Genomic DNA, 23,321 nt, shown 5'->3' with positions numbered 1-23,321 from the left:
CAGTCACTCATTTGATACCGAGGGGGAAACTTATTGATTTTAAACCTTGAAAGATGTTTTTAGGAGTCGTCACTGCATATCTTGATTTAAAACTATTACATAAATACTATAATTATGCGATGAAGGGCACTGACCTGGTACCGGTGACGCGCTTGTAGTTGCCCTCGGAGTAAACGGCCAGGATGGAGACGCCGGAGCCGATGTTGACCAGCAGCACGGGGAAAGGGTTGTCCAGCGTGCACTGCTGCTTGACGCAGCTCTGCGTGTCCGAGGGGTTGTGGAAGTAGTAGCACTCGGGGTGGCCGTTGAAGCCCACCCGGTCCACGAAGAGCAGGCCGCGGATCAGGCAGTCCAGCTCGTCCAGTTTCAGCAGCTCCAGGTCGGCCATCTGGACAACAAGCAGAGCAGCGTGAGGACTCTGGAGGCTCTTGCTGATGGAAACGCTGAAAATAGCTTCCTGGAGCTGCACCTTCATCCAGATTGTCACTGAAAAACATGTCAGTGTTTAACATGGCTGTGATAAAAAGTCAGCCATTGCCTCTATACATCCATCTAAATTCAGGAAGCGTGGTACCTCGGGTCACTTGGACGATTTTTCTTTTTTTTTTTTTTTGTCTTGCCAGTATGTATTATACTGCCCCCTAGTGCCCATGGCGCACCAGAAGGAGCCGCGCAATGAATGCAAGAAATCATGATGCGCAAATTCTTAAATTCTTTTAATTCTATTTGATTATGTTTTCTATAACGTGCAATACTGTTGAATAGTTTTTTTCTTATTTAAAAAAAACATGTTCATGTTTTTCGGGGGGCTGAAACGAATTACTGGCATTTCCTAATATTTTCAATGGGGAAAGATGATTTTATATGAAATATAAAACAAACTAAGATAGGAACAATTGGATGCTGAATCTTTTTTAGTTATTTATTCTATGATAAATTAAGCAAACATTTTTATAGCTATTCATAATTAAGTTGAATGAAATAAAAGACAAAAATATAGACATACATATTGTATCGTGGGTGTATGGGATAAAAAATACATTGACACAAATTGCTTTTTTTACAAAAATATATAAAATATATCAATAAACTGTAACAGAGGACCTAATCCACTCATTCCTTTTGTAGTACAACATATTTTCCAAATACTTCATACAAAAGCTAATGTTTTGTCTTTTTAAATATAATTTATTATAATAGTAGAATGTGATTTATCCCTTCAAAATGCTCGATTTTGTTACTTGAAATAACTTGTAACAAATAGTTGAATTAATAATAAAAATGGAAAGTATCAAATAAAACTCATAGATAAAGAATATATATCCAACTAAATGAAAAAGCACATTTTGACAAAGGGAAATCATTTGGAAAGGTTAAAAAATATATAATTTACATGTGTATATGGTACAATATCAACAAATATACTATATATATATATATATATATATATATATAAAATATTAAAATTACACTTTACACAGCCACACGTATGTACAGTTTATATACAGTTGTGCTCAAAAATATCGGCACCCCTGTATGTGACTGTAGCATTTGGAGCGGAAACTCATATTTAAATCAATTTAGAACGAAAGAACAACAGCCACATTTAAACATAATGTGAGTGTTTATAACTCACTGTGCGGAAGTCGTCCTCGAATTTGTACGCGCCGCCGCCGGTGGCGCAGAGCGTGGTGTGCAGGCTGGAGAAGTTCTTGTCGCGGCCCATCTGGATGAAGCGCGGCATGGCCTGCGTGGGGAAGCGGATGAAGTGCAGGTTGCCCGTGCGGCCGCACATGGTCAGGTTGCGCAGCTCGAGGTGGACGTCGCGCACGCCCGTCTTGCCTAGCGGAGAGGCCGCTGCATTACATCTCCCGTCACAATCACGTGTACCAGTCAACCCTCGCCTACTCGCCAATTTTTGTGTGGAACATAACCAAAAGGATTGACAGAAAAACGCACCAACATGAGTAAACCCCCGCGATAGCATAGATTTTTAAGAAATAATTTTGAATGGGTTTTTACAGTATAAAGTCGGAATTTCGAGACTGGACGCCTTCTTTGTAGCACTTACGTTGTGCCGCAACATGCTGGGCAGCACTGAGGTCTACTGGAAGAGAGGCAGAGTGTAATTTCCATTCACCCATCTATGGCATTTCATATTATATGTTAGCAATAAAACTGCAGACTTTGGTTTGATTGAACATTTTGGTGTATAAATATACAATGTTTATTGTTCTTGTATACTCTGTATGTGTTGCTGTAGCGGTTGTTCAAAGGTTGAATGCTAATTTCTGTTAGCCTGTCTGTGACGTTTCACATCGTTAGCATTAAGCTACCAGACTTTTGTGAGAACGAATCATATGGTTTGGGTGAACATTTCGGTGTTTGACAATATAATGGTTGATTTATATAATAAGTTCAAGTCTGTTTGAATGAGTTTAAATGTATTTTAAGCATGTGGGGGAGGTCAAACAATTTCCATTTTTCTTTTCGAATCTGGTCTCTCGACGCCGTGCATTTTCACCTATTCAGCGCGGGTCTGGAAAATAACCCCCATGATAAGCGCAATTTCTATGTGTAAACATTTTTAGGGGAAAGTGTCTCATATTTGTATCTTATTCGCAAATGTTTGCTATTTAAGGCGGGTCTTGGTCGCCAATCCCTACAAATAACGATGGTTGACTGTACAGTATAGGTGTGTGTTTTTGTTTTGTTTTGTTTTGTTTTTTTACCATAGGCCACGTTTGAGGTAAGGTATCTGCGGATGGACTTGAGGTTCTCCACCTCCTCCTGCTCTTCCTCCGCCGTGATGTCCACGGGCTCGAAGTAGACCAGCTTGACCAGCGTGCCACCGATGTCCATCCCGAACCACGGGAACGCTAACGGGAGACAAAGGAGGCCGCGTCATTTCTTTATAGCACAATAGGCTTATCATATCACAATAGATTTCTCAGATAACACGGGCGGCGGAGGCGGGTAAGAACAGCACAACCTGCTCGTCGGGTTGGCGAGAACGTGGCGGCGCTGCGCTGGTCGCCATGGAAACAGGCAACCGCCCGCAAATCTCCATCAATCATGCCCCCTTTTCCTTTTCACACTTCTCTGTTGCTTTCATTCCAGTTGCTTCTGATCCCATTTTGCTCTCAAGCCTCCATCTTATCGCCTTACTCGTGCTTGTCTACACTCCGTTGATTTATGAGTGCAATTGCAGGTGTTCACGCAGTATGTTTTGTTCAGAGTCACATAATGATGGTGAAATAAACCCTTAATCAATCCATGAATCATTCAATCAGGGGTTGGACCCAACCTCAATGCTAATAGTGCATCTTGAATGGCCAACATGACTTCAGAATCTTAAAATGACAATTTTTTTCAGGACACACACACGCACACACGCACACTGGGATATTACGAGAAAACTGACACTTCTACGTCAATTCAGTTGTGCGTTTTCGAGAAAGTCATAATTTTATAAGAATGAAAGTTTATTCGTTTTGTGAGAGCAAAGACGATTTTTTAAGTGCATTAAGTCATAATCTTATAAGAATATAGTGAAAATTGCGTGAATAAATAATATTCTGATTTTGTTCGCATAGGATTACGACTTTTTTTCCCTACATACTATTACGACAGCGTCCCTTAGAAAATTAGGACAATAAAGATCATGATTATTTTTCTCAGAATATTATATTATTTATTCTCGTGAAATGATTACTTTATTCCTGTAAAGAACGACTGTCCTCTCATAATATTCTGACATTACTCTCCTGAGATTTAGACTTTTTCTACTAAACTTTTTCGCCATGAAATTAGGACTTTATTCTCTAAGGTTTATGATTTTTCGAATAATATTATGACTTTATTCTCATGAAATTTTGACTCTATTTTTGTAATATTAGAACTATCTTCGAGTAATATTCTGACTTTATTCTCATATGATTTACTTTTTCTAGTAAAGAGGTAATCTATTTCATATGTTAAGACTCTTTCCTCATCATATTGTGACTTTCTACTTGTAACATTCTAATTTATTCTCATAAGATTGAGACTTTAATCACATATTGTATTTTTCTCATGAAATTAGGACTTCATTTTCCACAATATTACAATATATCCCCCTCATGAAATTATGAAAAAAATGACAAATGTTAAGAAGTTAAGGATCAAGGTGTAATTTTCCAATTCAGTCATAATGCAAGAATAAAGTCGCAATTGTATGAGAATAAAGTCGGAATATCATGAGGGAAACTTTTTTTAGTTCATCGTATGAGATTGCGGCGTGAAAGACCACCTTTGCTGAGCTTGACAAATAATATAATACAAAGTATTTCCTAAATATTTGCCTGTGTGGAGTTTGCATGTTGTCCCCGTGCCTGTGTGGGTTTTCTCCGGGTACTCTGGTTTTCTATCACATACCCAAAACATGCTTGGTAGGTTGATTGAAGACTCTAAATTGCCCGTCGGTGTGAATGTGAGTGCGAATGTCTGTTTGTTTCTATGTGCCCTGCGATTGGCTGGCGACCGGTTCAGGGTGTACCCCGCCTCCTGCCCGATGATAGCTGGGATAGGCTCCAGCACGCCCGCGACCCTGGTGAGGAGAAGCGCGACAGAAAATGGATGGATGGATGCATTCCTCACTGTCCTCCTTTGGCGCGCAGCTATTTTTAGAAGCGAGACGAGTGTGTCACTCAGGTGCGGCGAGCCAGGCGACAAACATCACGAAGCCAACTGGCGCGGGACGGTTGACTTTTTCTTCTTTTTTTTTCTTTTTTTTTTTGGTTGGGGCGTCCATCGTTGTTGCGACGACATTTCAACCAATTAGAGCGCCTGTTTAAGAACAATGCAAAGGTTGTGTGTCTGCTAGTGAAAGCAGATACCCACTACAACGTTGCAGTAGTGTAACCCACATCCTGATCCATGTGCAGATTTTAAAAAAAAAAAAAAAGCTGATCAACAGCATGCAGAGGCTCAAGACCCATATGAACCAGGAACGAGTAACCTTTGGAGGACCATCGTGCAGACCTCTGTCAAAATTTAGTTCTTGGGTAATTTATCGACCATGCTAGGAGGTAGAACTTTCGAGAGGTCCAGAAACCTTTACGCTAGGGTTTGCAGGCCTGATTTGAGACATTTAGTTCCAGAAACTACAAGTGCCAAGATCCAAAAGTTCCAGGAATTTTAGGTGGCATGAATTTGACCAGGAACTAGGACCTTTTGGTGGACCATTGTGCATCGGCGTCGAAGGCAGACGCTGTTAGTGGGGTAGTACTTTCAAGAAGTCCAGGAAACCGTTGGGAAAGGGTCTGCAGCTCTGATTGGAGCCTTTTAGCTCCGGGATCTAAATGTTCCTGGGACTTTAGGTGACATGTCGACAGCAGGAACTAGAAACTCTCTGGGTCTAGACTGCGGGAAGTACTGTCTAACTACTGTGTAACTTTAGTTCTGGGGTTAATTCATCAGGGTCAAAGGAAATTCCTGCTAGAGTTAGTACTTTCAAGAGATCCAGAAACTTTTGGACAGATCTGATTGATTATGTTTATGTCAATGTTCCAGTTAGACAAAAGGAGCCACTGGAACCTTTTGGGCTCCAGGAACAACAGATGCTAATTCAAAAATAACTTGGAAAAACCCTTTCCACGTAATCACAATCGCCCGGACATGCAAGTCAAGAGATTTTCTTCGCAGCCTGCTCCACCTGCTGCTCGTGACGCAGCCAACGGACGAAACGGTGTCCCGTTTCGAAACCCGGTCCGGGTCACCTCGACCCTTGTTCCGCTTCCCTCTCACCCACTGACCTGATCTCAGGTCTGCAAACATGAGCTCCCCCGTCCCGAAAAAAAACACAACAACAAACAGAGCAGTGTTTGGACCTAACAAAAGATAACACATCCAAATCGCTGAGGTGTTGTGCTACATGCCTTAAATACAAACAATAAAGAAGACGTATTAGAGTGATACTGAACAGAAAAGAAAACAACACAGTGGACAGATAGGAGTCAAGCCCGACCGCCAATAGTGAAAATCCGCCAGTAATTACCTATATTGAAAGTTTAAAACATAAATAAACCACAGAATATGATACTAAAATGCCTGGGAAGAACCTCATAACAATTCAAAAGCTTACTAACAAAATCAAGACAGTATTTTGCCAAGAAAATCTAATTTAAACAACTTAAACGTGTAAAAACTAAAAACAAAAAAAGCAAGACTAAAGTGTCGTTTTTTTTTGTTTTTGTTTTTAATTTGTATTATTTCCAGACAAAATAAAATCATAACCTTATGACAATACAGTCATAATTTTAGGAGACAAAAGTTAGAATAAATTGCAATCTTCTCAATTTTGGGAAAATATAGTCACAATTTTAGAAGAAAAAAAGAACAAAGTTTTAATATTACGAGAAAATAAAGTTTCATCTCACGGGAATAAAATTGTATTATAAAAATAAAATATCAATAAGTTTACATGAAGGGAAACTGAGATGCACTAAAAACAATCACAGTAAAAAATGTCATGATTACTTTATATGCATAATTTTAATGATTATAGGTCATAGCAAACAAAACAAAAAAACAAATTCACCATCTCTTGAAACTAGAATATTACCTAACAATCAATCAAGAAACAATGAAATATATTTTTTAAATTTATAAATTAGGCAGGAATTTGCCTTCTGAAAAGAATTTTCCCAAGTGTTTATGGAATCTATAATTTATAAGTAGTACTGAAAAAAAACTGATTTTTTTTTTTAAAGATGAAGAGTATTTTCCCAAGTGTTTATGAATCTATATAATGCACGGGTCGTACTGAAATAAATTGACTTTTTCTTTTTTTTTTTAACCATTCAACTTTCTTTTACATGTACCCGACAACTTTCGTACAAAAACGACTTTTCCCCTCATATCTTTATTTTGGGTAAGTTTTTTTTTTCCTTTTTCTCAGTCATTCTAACTGTAATAAACTTATGTTAGTCTGTATTTTAAAATCCCACACAAAACGTCGCTTGCTAATTGTTGAGTTAATGAAGAAGTAGCGACTCCGCAATATGACTTTTTTTTTATCTTTACAGACAAGAACTGATTGGTCATGATTATCTTCTGCAAACGCGCGCACACACACACACACACACACACACACACACACACACACACGCACGGCGCTGTGATTCAGTCAAGGAGAAAGATTTGGGAGTGGATGGCGTTTATGTCCGTGAAGGTTAACGGACTGTATATGTGCGTGTGTACGTATAATGGCTGACTCATCTATTGTATCCACGCTTACTGATCAACTTGTCGACATGACTAAGCTTTTCTGTTTACGTTCCAATTAACTACCTAACCTTTAATCTCATCTTTTACGCCAGTCGCGTAACAACACGGCAACAAAGAGGCTCAATTCAAGTGGCACACAGGAAGTTTAGTGTTCGTCACATTGCGATCCAGCGTTTTGTTGACATTGAACTTCATGAATCCGTTTAAACTTTTTACTGTCGGAACACCTTGAACAGACGCAGCTTCTTCCCAAACCCACTGAAATTATTCATCGGCTTCCTGAGTGTCCAACCGTCAACCCAACTAAACGCGGAATTCTTATTTTTAGTTATCAAGGACAAACAGAAGCGCCACGGGAGATGTTGTCGTTGATTTTCTTATTGTCGACAAAGCGCAAGAGTCCACGCATCGGCCGAAGTGAGCGATCCGATTGTAGTTCATTACAAGGCATACCAATTTAAGATTCTGTAAATTGGGTTCAACTTTCTATCTATTGTTTGATTGTCATTGGTTGGCCAAATCCAAGGGAAACGCTTGTGAATGAAGTAGTCAGGTCAGGTAATGTTTCCCCTTTCATAGAAGTTCATTTAAATGCACCGTAAGGCCGACAAAAGAGGAGACAAAAGAAAGGCTTTTGTGCTCAAATGTGGAGCAGGAAACAAATGTGGGGTTAAAAACCACACGCCCGAGGGGGCAAACATTCCCGGCGAAAAGCTCTCGGTGGCATTAGGGTTCATCGGGACGGCTGACTGGCCTTCATCCAAAAGATAACGTGGCCATAAAAGAGGAGGCTGTCCGGCAGCGGGACCCCGCAATAGCCCGATTACATAAGCGGGGCGGTTCTTTGATGCGTTTGCAGGCCGGTCACACCTCGCTGTTTAATGCACACTCCTCGCTAATCTTGTCAACGCCTGTCATGATGGAAAAAAATATATGTATATTGTAAAGTTTCCCGTCTTCTGCATGTTATTATTATTTTTTTTTTAAATCAGCGATAACACATTGCTCATTCAGTCGACCACTTTTTTTAATTCATACATGTAGAAGAATCAGAATCCTCTTTATTTGCCAAGTATGTCAAAGACACACAAGTATAAGCTTTATCGTCAGTTTTTCTTTTTCCTTTTAAACATAATTGTCAATAAGTTAAAATATCAAAAAAAATATATCAATTGTAAATTTTTCCCAAATAATCTTTCAAGGAAATTTTTATGTTTTAAAATTGTGATTTATTTTAAACCAAATAGCTCTTTTTTTTTCCTACTTAAAGTTAAATCGATATGGATGCCACAACCCTCACGAAATATACAATATATTAGAACCATGTGATTTCTCCCAGCAAATCAGAATGATGAGGTAAAAAAGGGAAAATCATATTACACTGGTATATAATGATTGGACACATTTTGAAAGAAGTATCAAAGTGGAACTTTTGAAAAAAGAAAAACTGTGTGGTGTGCTTGATTGATTATTATTTTTTTAACATAACATTTCAATGAGGACCATCATTATTTCACTATTATTCTTACACTTGTTCAAAGATAAAACATGATCAGATTGGTGAGTGCCAAGCTTGACTTGAACTCCAAAACTGCGCATCATCAAAAAACTTTTTGGCAGCCTGATACCATGCCCGACAAACTTGGGTCATTATTCGAGACCAGATGCGTAAAAAAATAAAAATAAAACATAAAAAAATAAAGTTAAACCTTATGATTTTTGGGGCTTTTCAGAGCCATCTCGTACAAAGACGCAGGTATTTTTCAAGGCAAGTGTCATGTTTGAAGAATGACAATTGTTAAATAACAATATAATACAAGTAGATACTTCGTTCGAATGGTCAGAATGGTACCACCTCTCACCTCAATTTGCGCCAGGAAAAAGTATCTAGTAGCTTTCCGAGCAAACAAACTAATGATCGAGCGCAATCGGCGATGTTGATGCATTTTAACGACAAGTGACAGCAGTTTCCTTGAGAGTGGAACCATGCACAAAAATGATGTCCACACCAATTCTGCCCCCCCTCCCCGCCCCCTCCAAGTTAGGAATGTTGACAGTCTACACTTATCACCAAGCCCCTAAAAGTGCAGCAAATCTCTGCGAGCCGCACAATAATGGCAGGTTTTGTTACAACAACAAACTCGCCTCTGTTCAGCTCAAGGATGTGCGAAGAAGCGCCATGTCGGGGGGACTTTAAACCCTGTAAAGTGATTTGTGCTTCAAATTTCAACACCAAGAGCAGAGTCTTTAAAAAAAAAAAAAAAAAAAACATTTGGCTAAATATAACAAAGTAACACACTTACCAGGTTTCTTTTGATTTCTGAACTTCATCTTAAGTTGACGAAAACTGTCACAGAAGAGTCGCAAAAAAGCAAAACTTCCCGGTGTTTAGCCCACTCGGATACGTTTCAATATTCTTCACTTTAAAAAATAAAAAAAACACGAAGTTTTCAACTGGGTGATTTTTCACTCACATGTAGAAGCCCGGAAGGCTGGGTAAATAAGTAGGCGTGGTCTTGTACCATTCACCACGCCGGCCTGGAGACAAGAGTGAAGTGCTGATTGGCCACACCATGCCAAGCCCACTTATCAGGAGCTTTGCCACCGCCGGTTGTCGACCAATCAGAACGCGGCTAACGCAGCGGAGGTATATAAATGCCAAGAAGGCGACACTCACTGACTGCAAACTAGCAAGTCAACCGTACGGGACGAAAGAAGCCACAAAAATGACAAAATAACACGCAGTGCGTTGTTACCAATGCTGCGTTGTTGTGTTCAAATCCCGAATTTATTCACAAACGTTCCCATCCCCAAAGTGTGGCCCACACTTACGAGGTCTGTGTCGCCTCATCGACTCGGTCCTCCTCCGGAGCCTGCTCTTCTTGGCCGGCGAGCCGTTGCACGCCACATCCTCCCCTCGGTTCATGTAGTGACTGTTCTCGTACTGGCCGCTGCTGCTGGGCGAGCTGGTCGAGGCGAGGCCGCCGCAGCCGTTGATGTGGCCGTTGTAGCTCCTCTGGCTCGGGCCGTTGTTGACCCGGAAAGGTCCCTTCTTGTCCACCATTGACTTTGCTTTATCCATAGCCGCTGCTGGTGCTACGGTATCCTAGCCGGGATGCGAACCTCGAAATACGGGGGGGGGGAAACTGGGCCTAGTTTCGCTGTAGCATCTACGGGTTCCGGGAAGCTAATCGCGAGAGCTAAATTAGCCTAGCTTCCCTGTAGCATCTACGGGTGCCGGGAACCTAACCAAGCAAGCTAAATTAGCATAGCCTGCTCACGTTAGCCCCGTATTCACAACCGTACCGTGCCTTACAAATAAGCCGAACCGAACGCTTTTTTTTTTTTTTTTTTTATCACGGGTTCATTTCTTTGACGATTTAAAACAAAAAAGCGCTGGAGATGCTAACCGTCGCTAAAACAACAGAGGTCACTCGCGGTCATTTCCCTACACTTACGGCCGGGCGACCGACCGATGTTCCGCGTCGTCTTCGACGTCACAGAGCGAGGCCCCGAAAAACCCGTTCACCTCCCTGGACCGGTTTTTTTTGTGTGTCTCCTATTCAAATGACAAAACAAACGAGTCCCCTCCGCGTCCTACGGTACGGCTTACGCAGGGGGTGTGCAGCTGCGGGCTTGGCTTTATTTATAAGAGCCGCCGTCATTCCCCGTGCAGCGTGCAAGCGCGCAGCGCGCCCCCTCCTCCCTTTCGCATACCCGACTGATGTGATTGTGCACAAAACAACCGCCTGTCATCGCACACGTACACTCAAGTCGCGGTTATTGCATGCCAAAGCACAATGAGATCTCGATCGGCACCAGCCGAGGATGCAAAGTACAATGCAGAAAAAAGAAATGGAGCTAATTATTAATTATTGCTTGTGCAAGCGTGTCGAGCAAATGGAGACCGCATTTGTTTTTTCGCACATTTGCATTCTTGAGTTGCAGCAGAATTTTGACCGAGCTACTTTTGCACTATCTGGTGTTGGGTTGACGTAAAAACACATTAGACAGCTCGAGATTACTGTGCTGTCTTAAAAATATATATATATTCTTTTTTTAAAAAAAAAAAAGGAGATAATTGCTTTACAAAATAATGTGACCCATATACAGTTGAAAACTAAATGTGTCAGAAAATAAGTACATGGTTGCCATCAGAAAGAAAGGGAGAAAATATCAAAATATTTTTAAAAATATAATAAAACAAAAAAACTTACAAGTAATAATTTGAACGACAAACTCTACAGTAAAATTCAAGTATAACCACCCCCACTTAAAACATAAAAAATAATTTACCCAGATATTACCAACTTAATGGCCACCAAGCAAGCGAATTGACATCCATAAAGCCTAAAAACGTCCGTGCTAAATAAATATGTACATATTTTCTCATACTTATATTGGTCTATCTGCATACTTGCATCTTTTTGCTTTATATTGTGGAGTCTAAATATAAAGCGGACTGGTTTATTGGTTGAATAACATAACTGGATATTTGAGATAAAAAGAGTTTGATTGATTATCATAACATTGGATATTAAAGATAAAAACTAACACAAACGTGACCTCTTGTGGGAAATAATGCACAATAACCATTAGGAATGACCTACATTTTTCATGCACATGCAATTATTATCACACTGCAATATACAGGTGTGCTCATTACTTTACAAAATTTGGCAGATTTTTTAAGATGTATACAATTCTTTAAATACAAAAAAGAAGTGATCAGGCTAAACACATGTATTTGAATACGCTTTAAATGACAATATAAGGCATTCAGAATAGCCAAATTAAATAAAGAAAATAAGGAGATGGCTCGCATCATATTTTCCCAAAAATTGACAATATTTTTTAAAATTCTGCCAGGGAATGTCAACTTACAAGCACAACTGTATAGTACAAACAAACAAAAAACAAAAAAATCACATTACACCATAATGTGAAGGTCAAACGATTCATTGACAGTCCCATTGGTTTGATTAAAATCAAAAACTATGAAAAGCTCATATTAATAATTATGTCGTCATTCTTTTTTTTGCGACCAGGTCAGTTGATTGCCATCCCAGCTGTAGGCCTTGCTCGTCTTTTCCACATCCAGCGCTTCCACGATGCGCCTCAGGCACTCCACAAAAATATTTGCGATGCCAGCAGAACACAGTTTGAGGAGTAAGATGTAACGACAACAATGTATTCCTCCATGAAAAAAAAAATGTAACAGTGTTTTTGTGACTGGAGTTTTTGGCTAACCCTACTAACCTACATTAAGAACAGTTCGCAGGTTCTCGCGTGAGTTCGATGTGTCCCGATAACTCTGAAAAAAAATTAGTCAGAATAACAGGTGGAAAAAAATTAGACAGAAAAACAGAAAAGAAAACTCAGAAAAAGACAAAGAAATATTCAAAATAACAAAGCCCTCCAAAACAAATCTCAGAAAAACAGGATTTTTTTTTTATCCAAGGTAATGCAATATGCTTCCGTATTTCTGAAGGGCAAAAAGTAAAAAAAAAAAAAAAAAAAAAAGTGGTCTTAAAACCTTACATGCAGAACACAGAGCCCGCCATGACACATGAATGACATCATGCTCAACAGATGGGAAAACGTGTTTGTTACATTCAAGACCTACGCCAATTGTGGGGATTTTAACTACCACTGGTTCCTAATGGATTAGAGGGCCCTAAACCGTGTTCTCGAATGTCCTGAACATTCTCAACCGTGACGAATTACTTAAAATAATCTTTTAAATATCAATTATTATTTTTGTGTAATATTATATTTGACAAGAAACTTGGTAAACAGGAACATTATGTAAGCGAAGTAAACCCGAAAACAGAACCCGGTTGCTGAGCGACCAAGAGCCAATGGGCGACGATCAGACATAAACGGTGGTAAAAGAGAATCGTGGGAGTTTTGACTACCAAAACACTGCATTGCACATTGTAACTAGTTAAGAAGCATACCACTTTGAAATATACACAAAAATAAATGTATATTGACTTAAAATGGGCTTTCACGTATGCAACGTCATTGTTTTTCGTACTATATCGCGGAACGTCTGCAGAAAACAGTACGTAACGAGCAGCAACCGAAGGCAACGCGTTTCACTGCAAGCGCAATGCACCCTGTGAAGGTCAATCGAAGTGCTTACATAAATCTACTTTTTGTTACACAAAGGTAACATTAGGTGTACATTCTCACGCTAAAAGTAACAGTAGACCGACAAAGTGGGTGAAAACATTAAGAACGTTTACCATTTCGTTTGGCCCATGAAGCGACTCTACCCGGAAGTAAAACCCCAGCTGCTTAGCGACCGGCGGACCAATGGGCGTGCGGCGTCACATCGCAAGTTGAGCCCACACAAATTGCAGTGATGACGGCTAACAAGGGCGTTTAAATGCCGCCCAAGGGAAAAGGACCCCTGCAACAGGTCCACAAAGAGGTGGACGACATGAGGGGGCAGGTTTGTCATAGAAAACGCTCACTTTTATGACGTTTAACGCCACGTTAAACAGTTCAGACACAAGCTAGCTTTAGGTAGCCACGAACGGGGGATAAGGTGGCAATAAATACAACCTGTAGGAAGTTAAACATTTAGTTATACTCTTTAAAATGACACTTTTTGGTCATATGCTTATACATATGTTTGAATTCTTTGTTCCTAGCTGGAGAGTTTGTTGAAAGATGTTCAGGGTAAGGTGGAAACCAAAGAAGAGTCCTTTCGGAGGTAACCGACTCAATAATTCAATGTTATTTACACAGCACCAAATCACAACAGAACTTGTCTCAGGTCACTTTAAACATGGAGCTAGTCAAAGGCCACCATCCTCACTTGTTTAAACAAATAGAAATCAAAAATACCAATTGAACCCCACATGAGCAAGCGCTAGGCGACAGAGGCAAGGAAAAACTTCCATTTTGGAAGAAACCTCGAGCAGAACCGAGACTCAATGTGGGGCGGCCGTCTGTCTCGACTGGTTGGGTTAGTGAATAGAAAACGGAAAGAGAGAGACACAGGTGCCGTTTTTGGCTTGACTTTTAGAAGCACGGGCACCTCCTATTACTGGGAACGGCCAACAAATCAGCAATCCGTAGGAAACGGGTACAGAAGGGGATGATGGTACATGAAACATTAAACACGGATCAACAAAAATGATCACGTCATCAGTGTTGTGTCTAAAAGTGTCACGTTTTAAACAGGTGCCAAGAACTTCAGATATCCGCAGAGAAAACACTGAAGAATCTGACACAGCTGACCAAGGTGACACGTTGTATGATGTGAATTCAGTTTTTTGTTGTTGTTGCAGGGCCTCTATAGGTAACAGTTTGTGCATGTTCTAGGCTGATGAGATTGCACCAGTGGGCAACTACGACCAGAGGAAACTCGAGGAAGAAAGACGATTGCACAACGTCCTGGAGCAGCTGAACAAACTCTCCGGGGAGCTGTCGCCGCCGGGACCCAGCACGGAGCCGCCGACGGGGTCTGTAGCTTGACGCGTCATATTTAACGGCCGTACCTCTCACAGAGTCAGTGAAACGGACACGGTTTCATCCACAGTGACGCCCAGAAAGAAGACGGCGAGGACGACGGGACCGAAGACGGCGATGAGGCCGACAGCGACGAAGACACCGCCGCCGATAAGGACGACAGCCGCAAGGACGAGAGTCAAGCGCCGAACGCGACCCCGCACTCGGGGCCTTGCATCTACACCGCGCTCAGTGATTTCAAAGGGGACCAGGATGGAGATTTGACTGTTAAGGTGATGTGACAGGTGATTTATATTGGGGTTCCAAACTGCTACATACCGATAGCGAGTCCCAATTTCATCCTTTAACCTTTTATGGGACCCTCTTTGATATAATTGTTCTTTTTTTTTTTAATTCAAGCAAATTATCAAACATTTTTAATCCCTGTCACGCTTTTAAAAAAGTATACAAACTCATCAATTTCTATTATTCTTTTTAAATTATAATGACAGCAGAACCTCTAAAGCCTTAACATTTGGAGTTAAGATGTCTTTTTCTGCAAAACATAATAATAATAATATAATAGATATAAAAAAAATACAATAATATAAGACAAAAATACAAAAGTATTAGACAAAAAAAATGCAATATATTTCACTGAAAAAAAAATCTACAAATACACAATATATCAAAATAAAGTAATATAAGAAAGTACATAGTATACAGAAAATACTCCAAATAAGAATAAAGTAAAGAAAAAAAGAAATTCACAAATTTAACACTTTACGGTTTCTCTGCAACCATAGCGAGGCGACACATTGAAAATCATCAGGAAGACGAGTGACGGCTGGTGGCTGGCCGAGAACGCCAACGGCGACAGAGGAGTGGTGCCAAGAACATACCTGAAGGTTCCACAACCACCACCATCCAAAATATTAGGCGCAGCTACACAAGCTAACCAGACCCGGTACAACGTTGACGTCATCGACCACACACCCTTCCTTTTCACAGATCGGTTCTGTCCTCGGTGACGACAAGGATGAAGAAGAAGATGAAGAGTCTGACGAGGCTGAGGAGGAGCAAGAGGGTTCCGAAGAGCTGGGCGAAGAAGAAGAAGAAGATGATGAAGAAGAAGAAGAGAAGCGGAGGTTTGATTGGAATTTGTTTGACCTTAGTAGTCATTGACTCTCCCCTCTTCCTTCATTCATTCATTCATTCATAAACGGGCTTATCCTTCCGCAGTGACGCTCCCCAGTCGAATTGGCCCACTTTTAGAAAAGCGCTAACTGAGGTACCACTCTTCATGATCCCCGGCAAAAAAAAAAAAAAAGCAGATGCAGAGTGTTTGTTTTAGATTTCAACATGATTTATCTTTGTGTGACAGATTGACGCTACCGACGTCCTCGCCGCCATGGGCACCATCCCTTCCGGGTTCAGGCCGTCCACTCTCAGTAAACTGCTGGTGGATGAAGGTATCGACTCCAAACAATACTTTAGCTGTCCGCTGCCGGCTGCTCAATAGCCTTTTAAAAGTTCTAAAACAGGTTTCTTCAAACTACGTGCAGGCCATTTGTGGCCTGTTTAAAAAACAAAACCAAAAAAACCCTCTATTAAATATATACAGTATAACTATGTGTTTGAGTAAAAAGAAATGTTTTTGTTTTATTTCATAAACTACTGACAACATAACTCCCAAATTCCAAATAAACTTACAGTCTTGTCATTTAGAGCATTTATTTGCAGAAAATGAAAAATGGTCAAAAATCCCAAAACGGTCCCGAGTTCTTTCTTTTGGTCTCTTATTTTCTTCCAGAGCTTTATATATAAAACACAGTATATAATTTTCATATCTTTACCTACACTAGATAGATTTTTTTTTTTAGCGTGTTAAATAAATTAAAAGTTGAAGAATGTCAAAGTGGCCCTCGCGTTTGGACACCTCTGTCGTAGAGGCTCTTTGTCGTACACACTCACTGCTATCTAATTGAACACTAAAAACAAAATGTTCAACAAGTCTGAAAATGAGTTGTAACAAAGATACCTATACAAATATAGACTTATTTACTCCAAGTCAATGTCCTTTAATTTTCTAAATATTAGTAAATTCGACTCAAAAATGCTGCTGGAACATTTACTCTTACAGAATGGAGAGTTTCTCTAAAGGTCCCGTATTTTGGCAATTTAGACCTCCATAGAGTGACTCTCTTAACATGGACTTAGAATAAAAGTGTCAAATTCATTCATTCATTCATTTGGTTTCGTGATATGAGAGTCCAGAAAAGGCCAGTCTGACAGCTACTTATGTTTGACTCAGTTTTGTATCCGCTTTGTCCATATTTGGCAAAGACCGCCTCCTTTATTCTGATTGGTTGCCTCCGTGTAGAAGACCCACTTGTGAGAGCACACGTTTGTTATGTTGACAGCGCTGGCTCGGGGGGCGCAGATCTTTGCTCGTGACGCAGATAAGCTCGAGAAATACGAATGACCTGATTTCAGGCTAGTCGGCAGAAAAAACATCTGGAACTCAGGAATGCGTGGGTGTTTTTAATTCATATTTCACGTTTACTGAGCCACTATAAAGACAGTATTACGTCCCAAATACAAGAAAATTTGGTTTGGCAAAATGTGTTTGTCTAGATAGGAAAAGCATGGAAGAGTGTAATCACAACTTTCGGTGCCTCAGATAAGATTTGTGTTAAAGCACAATCGGATGTTTTAAACGTAAAGTGAAATGTATAAAACGTGGATCTCGTGTTTTAGGTGCCAAATACAGAGGAAGTCATTTCATGCAGCCGGAGCTCAGCCAATCACAGCTCTCCTTCAGCGACCTCTTCTTGGATCCGGACACTGGCAGGGTGAGGAGATGTATAAACGTTAGCTCTGCCAAGGTAGCGTTTGTGTTGACGGACGATTCCTTTATTTTTGCTGAAAAGGTTTTGAGTTTTTGTTGTTGTTTTTATTGTGACGACCCCATTAATACGAGCTAAAGTTGTATCCGACATGTAACCACAGAACTTCATGTCACTTTCTGTCTTCCCAACGCCTTGCAGGTACGCCCACGACACACGCGGACGTGCGTTTGCTTCACCCTGTGGAGCTGCAAGAGTATTCCCACACCCGGGGTCGGCGTCCAAGTCCTCAGCAGACACATTCGCCTGTGCGCCTTCGACGGAACTCGGGCACGTCTTTGATATTTTACCCATCACAACAACACCTGTTGCAATGCTATTTAAAAACTCCGCCATCCTGTTCGAGCTGTCCTTTAAGCCCCGCCTTCCTACACGGTTTGTCTGTGATGTCACCAGCTGGCTTTTCAAGCGACAGTTGATGCGTCATTGGATGAGATGGATGTCAGTCATTATCGCTGCAGCTATTTAAAAAAAAAAAATCAGCCACCAAGGCCAGTTTCACATAACAACATGGAATTAGGTTGGCATGTCCGTAATGAGTAGCTCCTCAAAAAGGTCTCATGAAGCCATAACCGGAAAGACACAGGAAATCTGCCATTTTCTTGGTAGCGACCATTTGACCCATTTTCAGGGGTCCTTCAAAGACAAATCCGCTATGCGGGAAACGTCACGCTACCGGCGCGGAACACGGGATAGCTGGCTTCCGGTGCATGCTATGCTAACGTGAACAGCAACCATTATTATAGCAACCATAATAGCAAGGAATAATGTCGCTTTTGTTGCGTTCCAGGTGCTGAGTAACATCCATACGGTCAGAGCCACCTACACCCCCAAAAAGCCCAGGACATGGCTCTTCTCCCCGCGGGTACGAGGACGCCGACGCTCCCCGCCGAGCCCCCACCTCCCGTATTTTGCAGAAGTGTGTTTACGCTGCTTCCCGCTAGACTGACGCGGGTCATGTGTTTGTCGCAGACGGCCGGCCTCCTGCCCTCGCTGCTGGACGGAGACTGCTTCCTGCGCTGCGACGCCGACAACCCCGACCTCGGAATCCTCTTCGAGCTGGGCGTCACCTTCATACGCAACGTGAGGACGAGAAAGCAAGAGCGTAAAATGGACGAAACGGCGCTGATCGGTTATTTAGATAAGCGCTGTTGGCTGTGTTTTAGTCGACAGGCGAGCGGGGAGACCTGAGCTGCGGTTGGACTTTCCTCAAACTGAGCGACGCCGCCGGAAACCCGCTTCCTCACAGGTGACCTGAACACCGTCACCGGGGAGGGGGGGGGGGGGGGGGGGGTCAAAAAAGAACGTCGTCAAAAAAGAACAATGCATAAAAGATGCGAATAAACAAATAAAATACAAATACTGTAACACAAATTAAATATGATCAAATATGTACATCAAAAATAATAAAAGTGACAAGACAAGTCAATATTCAAAATTCATAAAAGATTCACTGAAAATGAAAACATAATTGCAAAAATAAAAAGGATGGAAAATTATTCTAAAAAAAAAGAATGATATACAATACAAATAAGAATTTATCAATAAATATATGAGAAATAAATTCATTAGTACAATGCAAATAAAATGAAATAAAAGTAAAATAAAACATTGAAGATAAAAAGGTATCTATATGACAATCTGAAGAAAAAGCAATTTAGAAACAAAAATGCAATAATGAAAAATTGAAGAACTAAATGTATTTGCAAAATTGATTAATACAAATGCAAATAAAATTAATCTAAATAAAATGTAAAAATGTAACAATAATATAGAAAATACATAATAAAGGACATGAACGCTACAAAATAATAAGTAGTCATAAAATACATAAAACAAAATTAGAATAATAAAATCAAATACTTTAAAATTAAAACCGAAACTGAAAATATTACTCATACAACAATTTCAGTAGCTCCAGATCCTTCATTCTTTCTCCTCCGCTCCTGACTTATACAAATGTTTTGTTTGCTTTTCACTTCAAAAGAGGAAATGCTCATATTTCACCTTCATATTTTGTACAAAACACACACTGTATACCAGACTGCCACATTGTGCGCATACTTGGTGTACAGTCCGCCCCCTGAAATTGATCATTTCTGCTTCAACCCGTGTGTATCAATGCCTTCTGTAATCCCGTGTATGTGTGTGTGTGTGTGTGTGTGTGTGTGTGTGTGTGTGCGCGCGCGCGCAGGACATATGAGATCCCAGTGAGTGGCGGCACTCCTTACGAGAAGGACGTCGACATGGAGGGGTCGCTCACTCGAGCACGTAAGAGCGACGCCTCCGGTCTCGTCACACACCTGACAATTCTCCCGCTTATTAGGAATACAAATCACAAGTTAGAAGGGATGAGCATCGTCTTGTTTTTTCAGCTCCAGCTGGCATGTTCCAGCAGATGCTGAAAGCGCGGCGGCAGCCCAAACTCATCGTCAAGTTCAAGACGCCCAACAGTCGCATCAAAATGCAACTCAGGTGAGAAGGTTGATGTGTGTGTGTGTGTGCGTGCGCGCATGTGTGTTGTAAATGTAGCGTGTATTTTCCCTCCACAGCTTCCTGCCCAACACGCTGCTGCACTGTCTGAGCTCGGTCCCGCTGCTGGCGATGTACAGGCAGCTGCTGGCCGACGCGCTGCTGGTGGACCGGCCCACCATGCAGAACGCGGGTAACGCACGCACGCACGCACACGCTCGCACGCACGCACGCACGCACACACACACACACACACACACACACACACTGCCTTCGTTTCCACAAAGACGCGTCACACTACGACTCTGTTTTGTTCAGATTTGATATTCAGTCCCGTGCTTGCTACTTTCCCGACCCTCGTGGACCAACCCGACCTGCTGGATGCTGTCAGGGTATGTAGCCCCTCCCTTATAAAAAAGTAAGAAGAGAAAAAAATATAAATATGACATTACTATAAATGCTAATAAAATACAGAATGCTGTATATTCTACAGGCTTTTGATTCAATTGTCAATAATCAGGGGGAACATTGAGACCCCTTCCTTAAAAATCTGTGAAAAGAACAGAACGATAATTAAATTATAATAATAATTATATTTGATCATAAATACCACTAAAATATAAATGTAAACATAATAGTTTTAATATTTGTACAAAATTCTCAATAGTATTTATTATGTACTTTTTTGAATGGAAATACTACTAAAAAATGTATGATCAATAATAGCAAATATAATATTAAATTAATTCAATTAATTCCTTAATGGGCCCCCGTTATTCATGAAAATAATCATGATAATTGACATTTAAAATTTTTTTTAAAATACCACAAATTATTTCCAAAACATAATCCATGAATATGGGAATCGCAAATGCCAAGCAACGGATATGCAGGAGTCCACTGTATATCATTATAATGTTGTATTTCACAACATTTAATCACGACATTCAAATCTATTTCCACACACAAAATGTGTTTGTTTTTATTTATTTTCTTCAGACTGCCTGGATGGATGCGGAAAACAACATGAGCCGGGCACAGAAGGTGTGCACTACTTGTTTTCACCTACAGAGGGAGCGCTCAGCTTCCTACCTGAAAAGAGTGTCCTGCGTGTGTGTGCATATTTCCCTGTGCGTTTGTGTGTGTAGAGAGACGAGGCTCGGGTGAAGCAGGAGTTCGCGAAGGCGTTCCAGTCGTCTGCGTCGTTCCTGCTGCGCTCGTCTTCTCTGCCGTCCCACCGTTGGGCCGACCCCGCCTCGGAGGAGCAGCGCTCGCGCCTCATCGCCTCCACGCTGGAGGCGCTCAAGCGGGCCCGCGGCCCATCGGGGAGCTCGGAGTTACTGGCCGACCCCGGCCGCGCTCATCTGGCCTTTGACGTTACTGAGATGACCTTTGACCTCCTGCGGGTGGCGCGCTAGAGCGAGAGAGAACACCGCAATGCCAAACCTTTATTATGGACATGGATGAAAAAAAACCAAAACACATACAGCATAAATATTTTTGTAATATTTGTATTCAAATTTAAACTGGTGGTCGCCTCAATGCACGTCACCATTAAAAAAAAAAAAATATATATATATATAATGAGACCCTTCTGTTTTTTTTCCCTACTGTGGCGTATGTCATTTTAAAGACTGGCGATGGATAGTTACAATAATCGTTTTTTAAAAATGTTTTCAAACATTTTAACTTCAGCGCTAGTCTTGTGAGTCAACTATTGCATATCTTTTATAGAATAGAAGTAGTCATTTTACAGTGACATATATATATATATATATATATATATATATATATATATATATCGTGTCGAATCTAGTGTTAGGGTTAGTTAACCTAACCCTAACTAACCCTTCAAATTTAAACTGGTGATAGCCTCAATGCATGTCACCATTTAAAAAATAAAATAAAAATAAAAATACAATGAGACCCTTTTGTTTTTTCCCCACTATTGGCATATGTCATTTTAAAAAATGGCAATGGCTCATTTTTGGACATTTTTATTTTGAAACATTTAACTTCAGAGTCTCATTAGTCAACTAATGCAGATAAATTATTATTATTTTAACATTCATTTATAGAATAGAATTAGTCATTTTACAGTGAATATATATATATACTAAATATTTGCAAAATTGATTAATACAAATGCAAATAAAATTAAATAAAATGTAAAAGTGTAAAATAATATAGAAAACACATAAAAGAAATCTACAAAATAATATATATATATATTTTTTTTTTTTTTTTTTTTTTTCCTGCTATCTGGGTGTGGCTCAAACACATTTTTCCTGGTCGGCCATTGAAGTGCTCACTGAGCTGCATCGTTTGGCCCCCTCCCATTAGGTCAACATCACTCACGTGTGTGTGTGTGTGTGTGTGTGTGTGTGTGTGTGTGGTTACGGGGTACCAAAGGAGCGTTTTGTGTTAATTATTAGTTGAAGCGTGCATTCTCTTTATAGTTGGCTATAAAAATAAAAACCAAGCAGCTGATGAGTCAGTCACTCAGACCACTGGAATGTGTTCAGGCCAACATTTGTGTGCGTTAGTACACAAATATTATATATATATATTTTTTAAATTTATATAAAACAATTTTTTTATTTTATATATATATATAAAACATTTTTGTTTTTATCCTAGATGAAATTGTGCTGCTATTGCCATCATTTTTCAACCTAAGGATGTGTACGTTTTTGAAAATGTCCTTGTGTATCTATGTCTAAATCTAATTGTTTTAATAATCTATTGAAGGAAATTATATATTTTTAAAAACTTTAGTCTTTAAAGAAAGATTGTAGTTATATTTACAGATGTAATGAAATGTATTTTCTGATATAGTTACATGCACAAATTGCTTATAATTATTATTTCAGGTCTAATAATTGTTTTGTCATTTCTATTTCTAAAAATATAGTATTTACAGTATCATCTATGATATATTGGAATGGTCTTTATTAAATATTATAAGTCTTTATTAAACGTTTTCTTGCAACAAACTTGCAACGAATCCCACTGTTAGATTTTTCAAAAAGAATATTACATATATAAAATGACCTGCAACATTTTTGATATATTTTGATTTTCATATACAGTACATTGAATCCAAAATATTTTACTTTTGCCAGACATTTTCTTTAATCCCAGTTACATATTGTTACATTTTCTTGACAGAAGGTAAAAAACTTAAAATGTTCATTTTTATATTCA

General features: G+C 40.0%; 2 protein-coding genes across 9 annotated transcripts in view; one reads left to right on the top strand and one right to left on the bottom strand.

Moving 5' to 3' along the window:
- LOC133409496 (pantothenate kinase 1-like) overlaps nucleotides 1–10,987 on the bottom strand; it is a 30,311-nt gene extending 19,324 nt beyond the window's left edge. For 3 of the 7 annotated variants that reach the window (XM_061689572.1, XM_061689574.1, XM_061689578.1), the window contains exons 1-5: nucleotides 10,102–10,987; nucleotides 2,733–2,879; nucleotides 2,072–2,107; nucleotides 1,637–1,842; nucleotides 135–388 (exon numbers count right to left, since the gene is read on the bottom strand). In XM_061689572.1, coding sequence (XP_061545556.1) covers nucleotides 135–388; nucleotides 1,637–1,842; nucleotides 2,072–2,107; nucleotides 2,733–2,879; nucleotides 10,102–10,351 — 893 coding nt within the window. In that variant the 5' untranslated portion in view covers nucleotides 10,352–10,987. Of the gene's footprint in view, nucleotides 1–134; nucleotides 389–1,636; nucleotides 1,843–2,071; nucleotides 2,108–2,732; nucleotides 2,880–9,572; nucleotides 9,734–10,101 lie in introns of those variants that run through there. The other 4 variants (XM_061689573.1, XM_061689575.1, XM_061689577.1 and 1 more) reach the window with 3 other exon arrangements.
- Nucleotides 10,988–13,587: 2,600 nt separating this feature from the next.
- nphp1 (nephronophthisis 1) lies at nucleotides 13,588–21,887 on the top strand. Of its 2 annotated transcripts, none has more exons than XM_061690037.1 (20): nucleotides 13,588–13,729; nucleotides 13,932–13,993; nucleotides 14,467–14,527; nucleotides 14,608–14,747; nucleotides 14,825–15,026; nucleotides 15,540–15,641; nucleotides 15,745–15,881; nucleotides 15,976–16,024; nucleotides 16,118–16,205; nucleotides 17,494–17,588; nucleotides 17,784–17,912; nucleotides 18,433–18,507; nucleotides 18,615–18,725; nucleotides 18,809–18,891; nucleotides 19,837–19,913; nucleotides 20,041–20,117; nucleotides 20,195–20,307; nucleotides 20,433–20,506; nucleotides 21,114–21,158; nucleotides 21,263–21,887. In XM_061690037.1, exons 1-20 carry the CDS (start codon nucleotides 13,664–13,666, stop codon nucleotides 21,487–21,489), a joined length of 2,013 nt encoding a protein of 670 aa, XP_061546021.1. In that variant the 5' UTR covers nucleotides 13,588–13,663; the 3' UTR covers nucleotides 21,490–21,887. The 2 variants fall into 2 exon arrangements, with proteins under 2 accessions (XP_061546021.1, XP_061546020.1); XM_061690036.1 differs by having other exon boundaries at nucleotides 20,018–20,117.
- Nucleotides 21,888–23,321: the final 1,434 nt, after the last annotated feature.

The sequence above is a fragment of the Phycodurus eques genome, chromosome 11, assembly GCF_024500275.1.
Source record: "Phycodurus eques isolate BA_2022a chromosome 11, UOR_Pequ_1.1, whole genome shotgun sequence".
Taxonomy (NCBI): Eukaryota; Metazoa; Chordata; class Actinopteri; order Syngnathiformes; family Syngnathidae; genus Phycodurus; species Phycodurus eques.
Note: the sequence above shows the minus strand (reverse complement) of the source record. Positions and strands in the feature narration are given on the sequence as shown.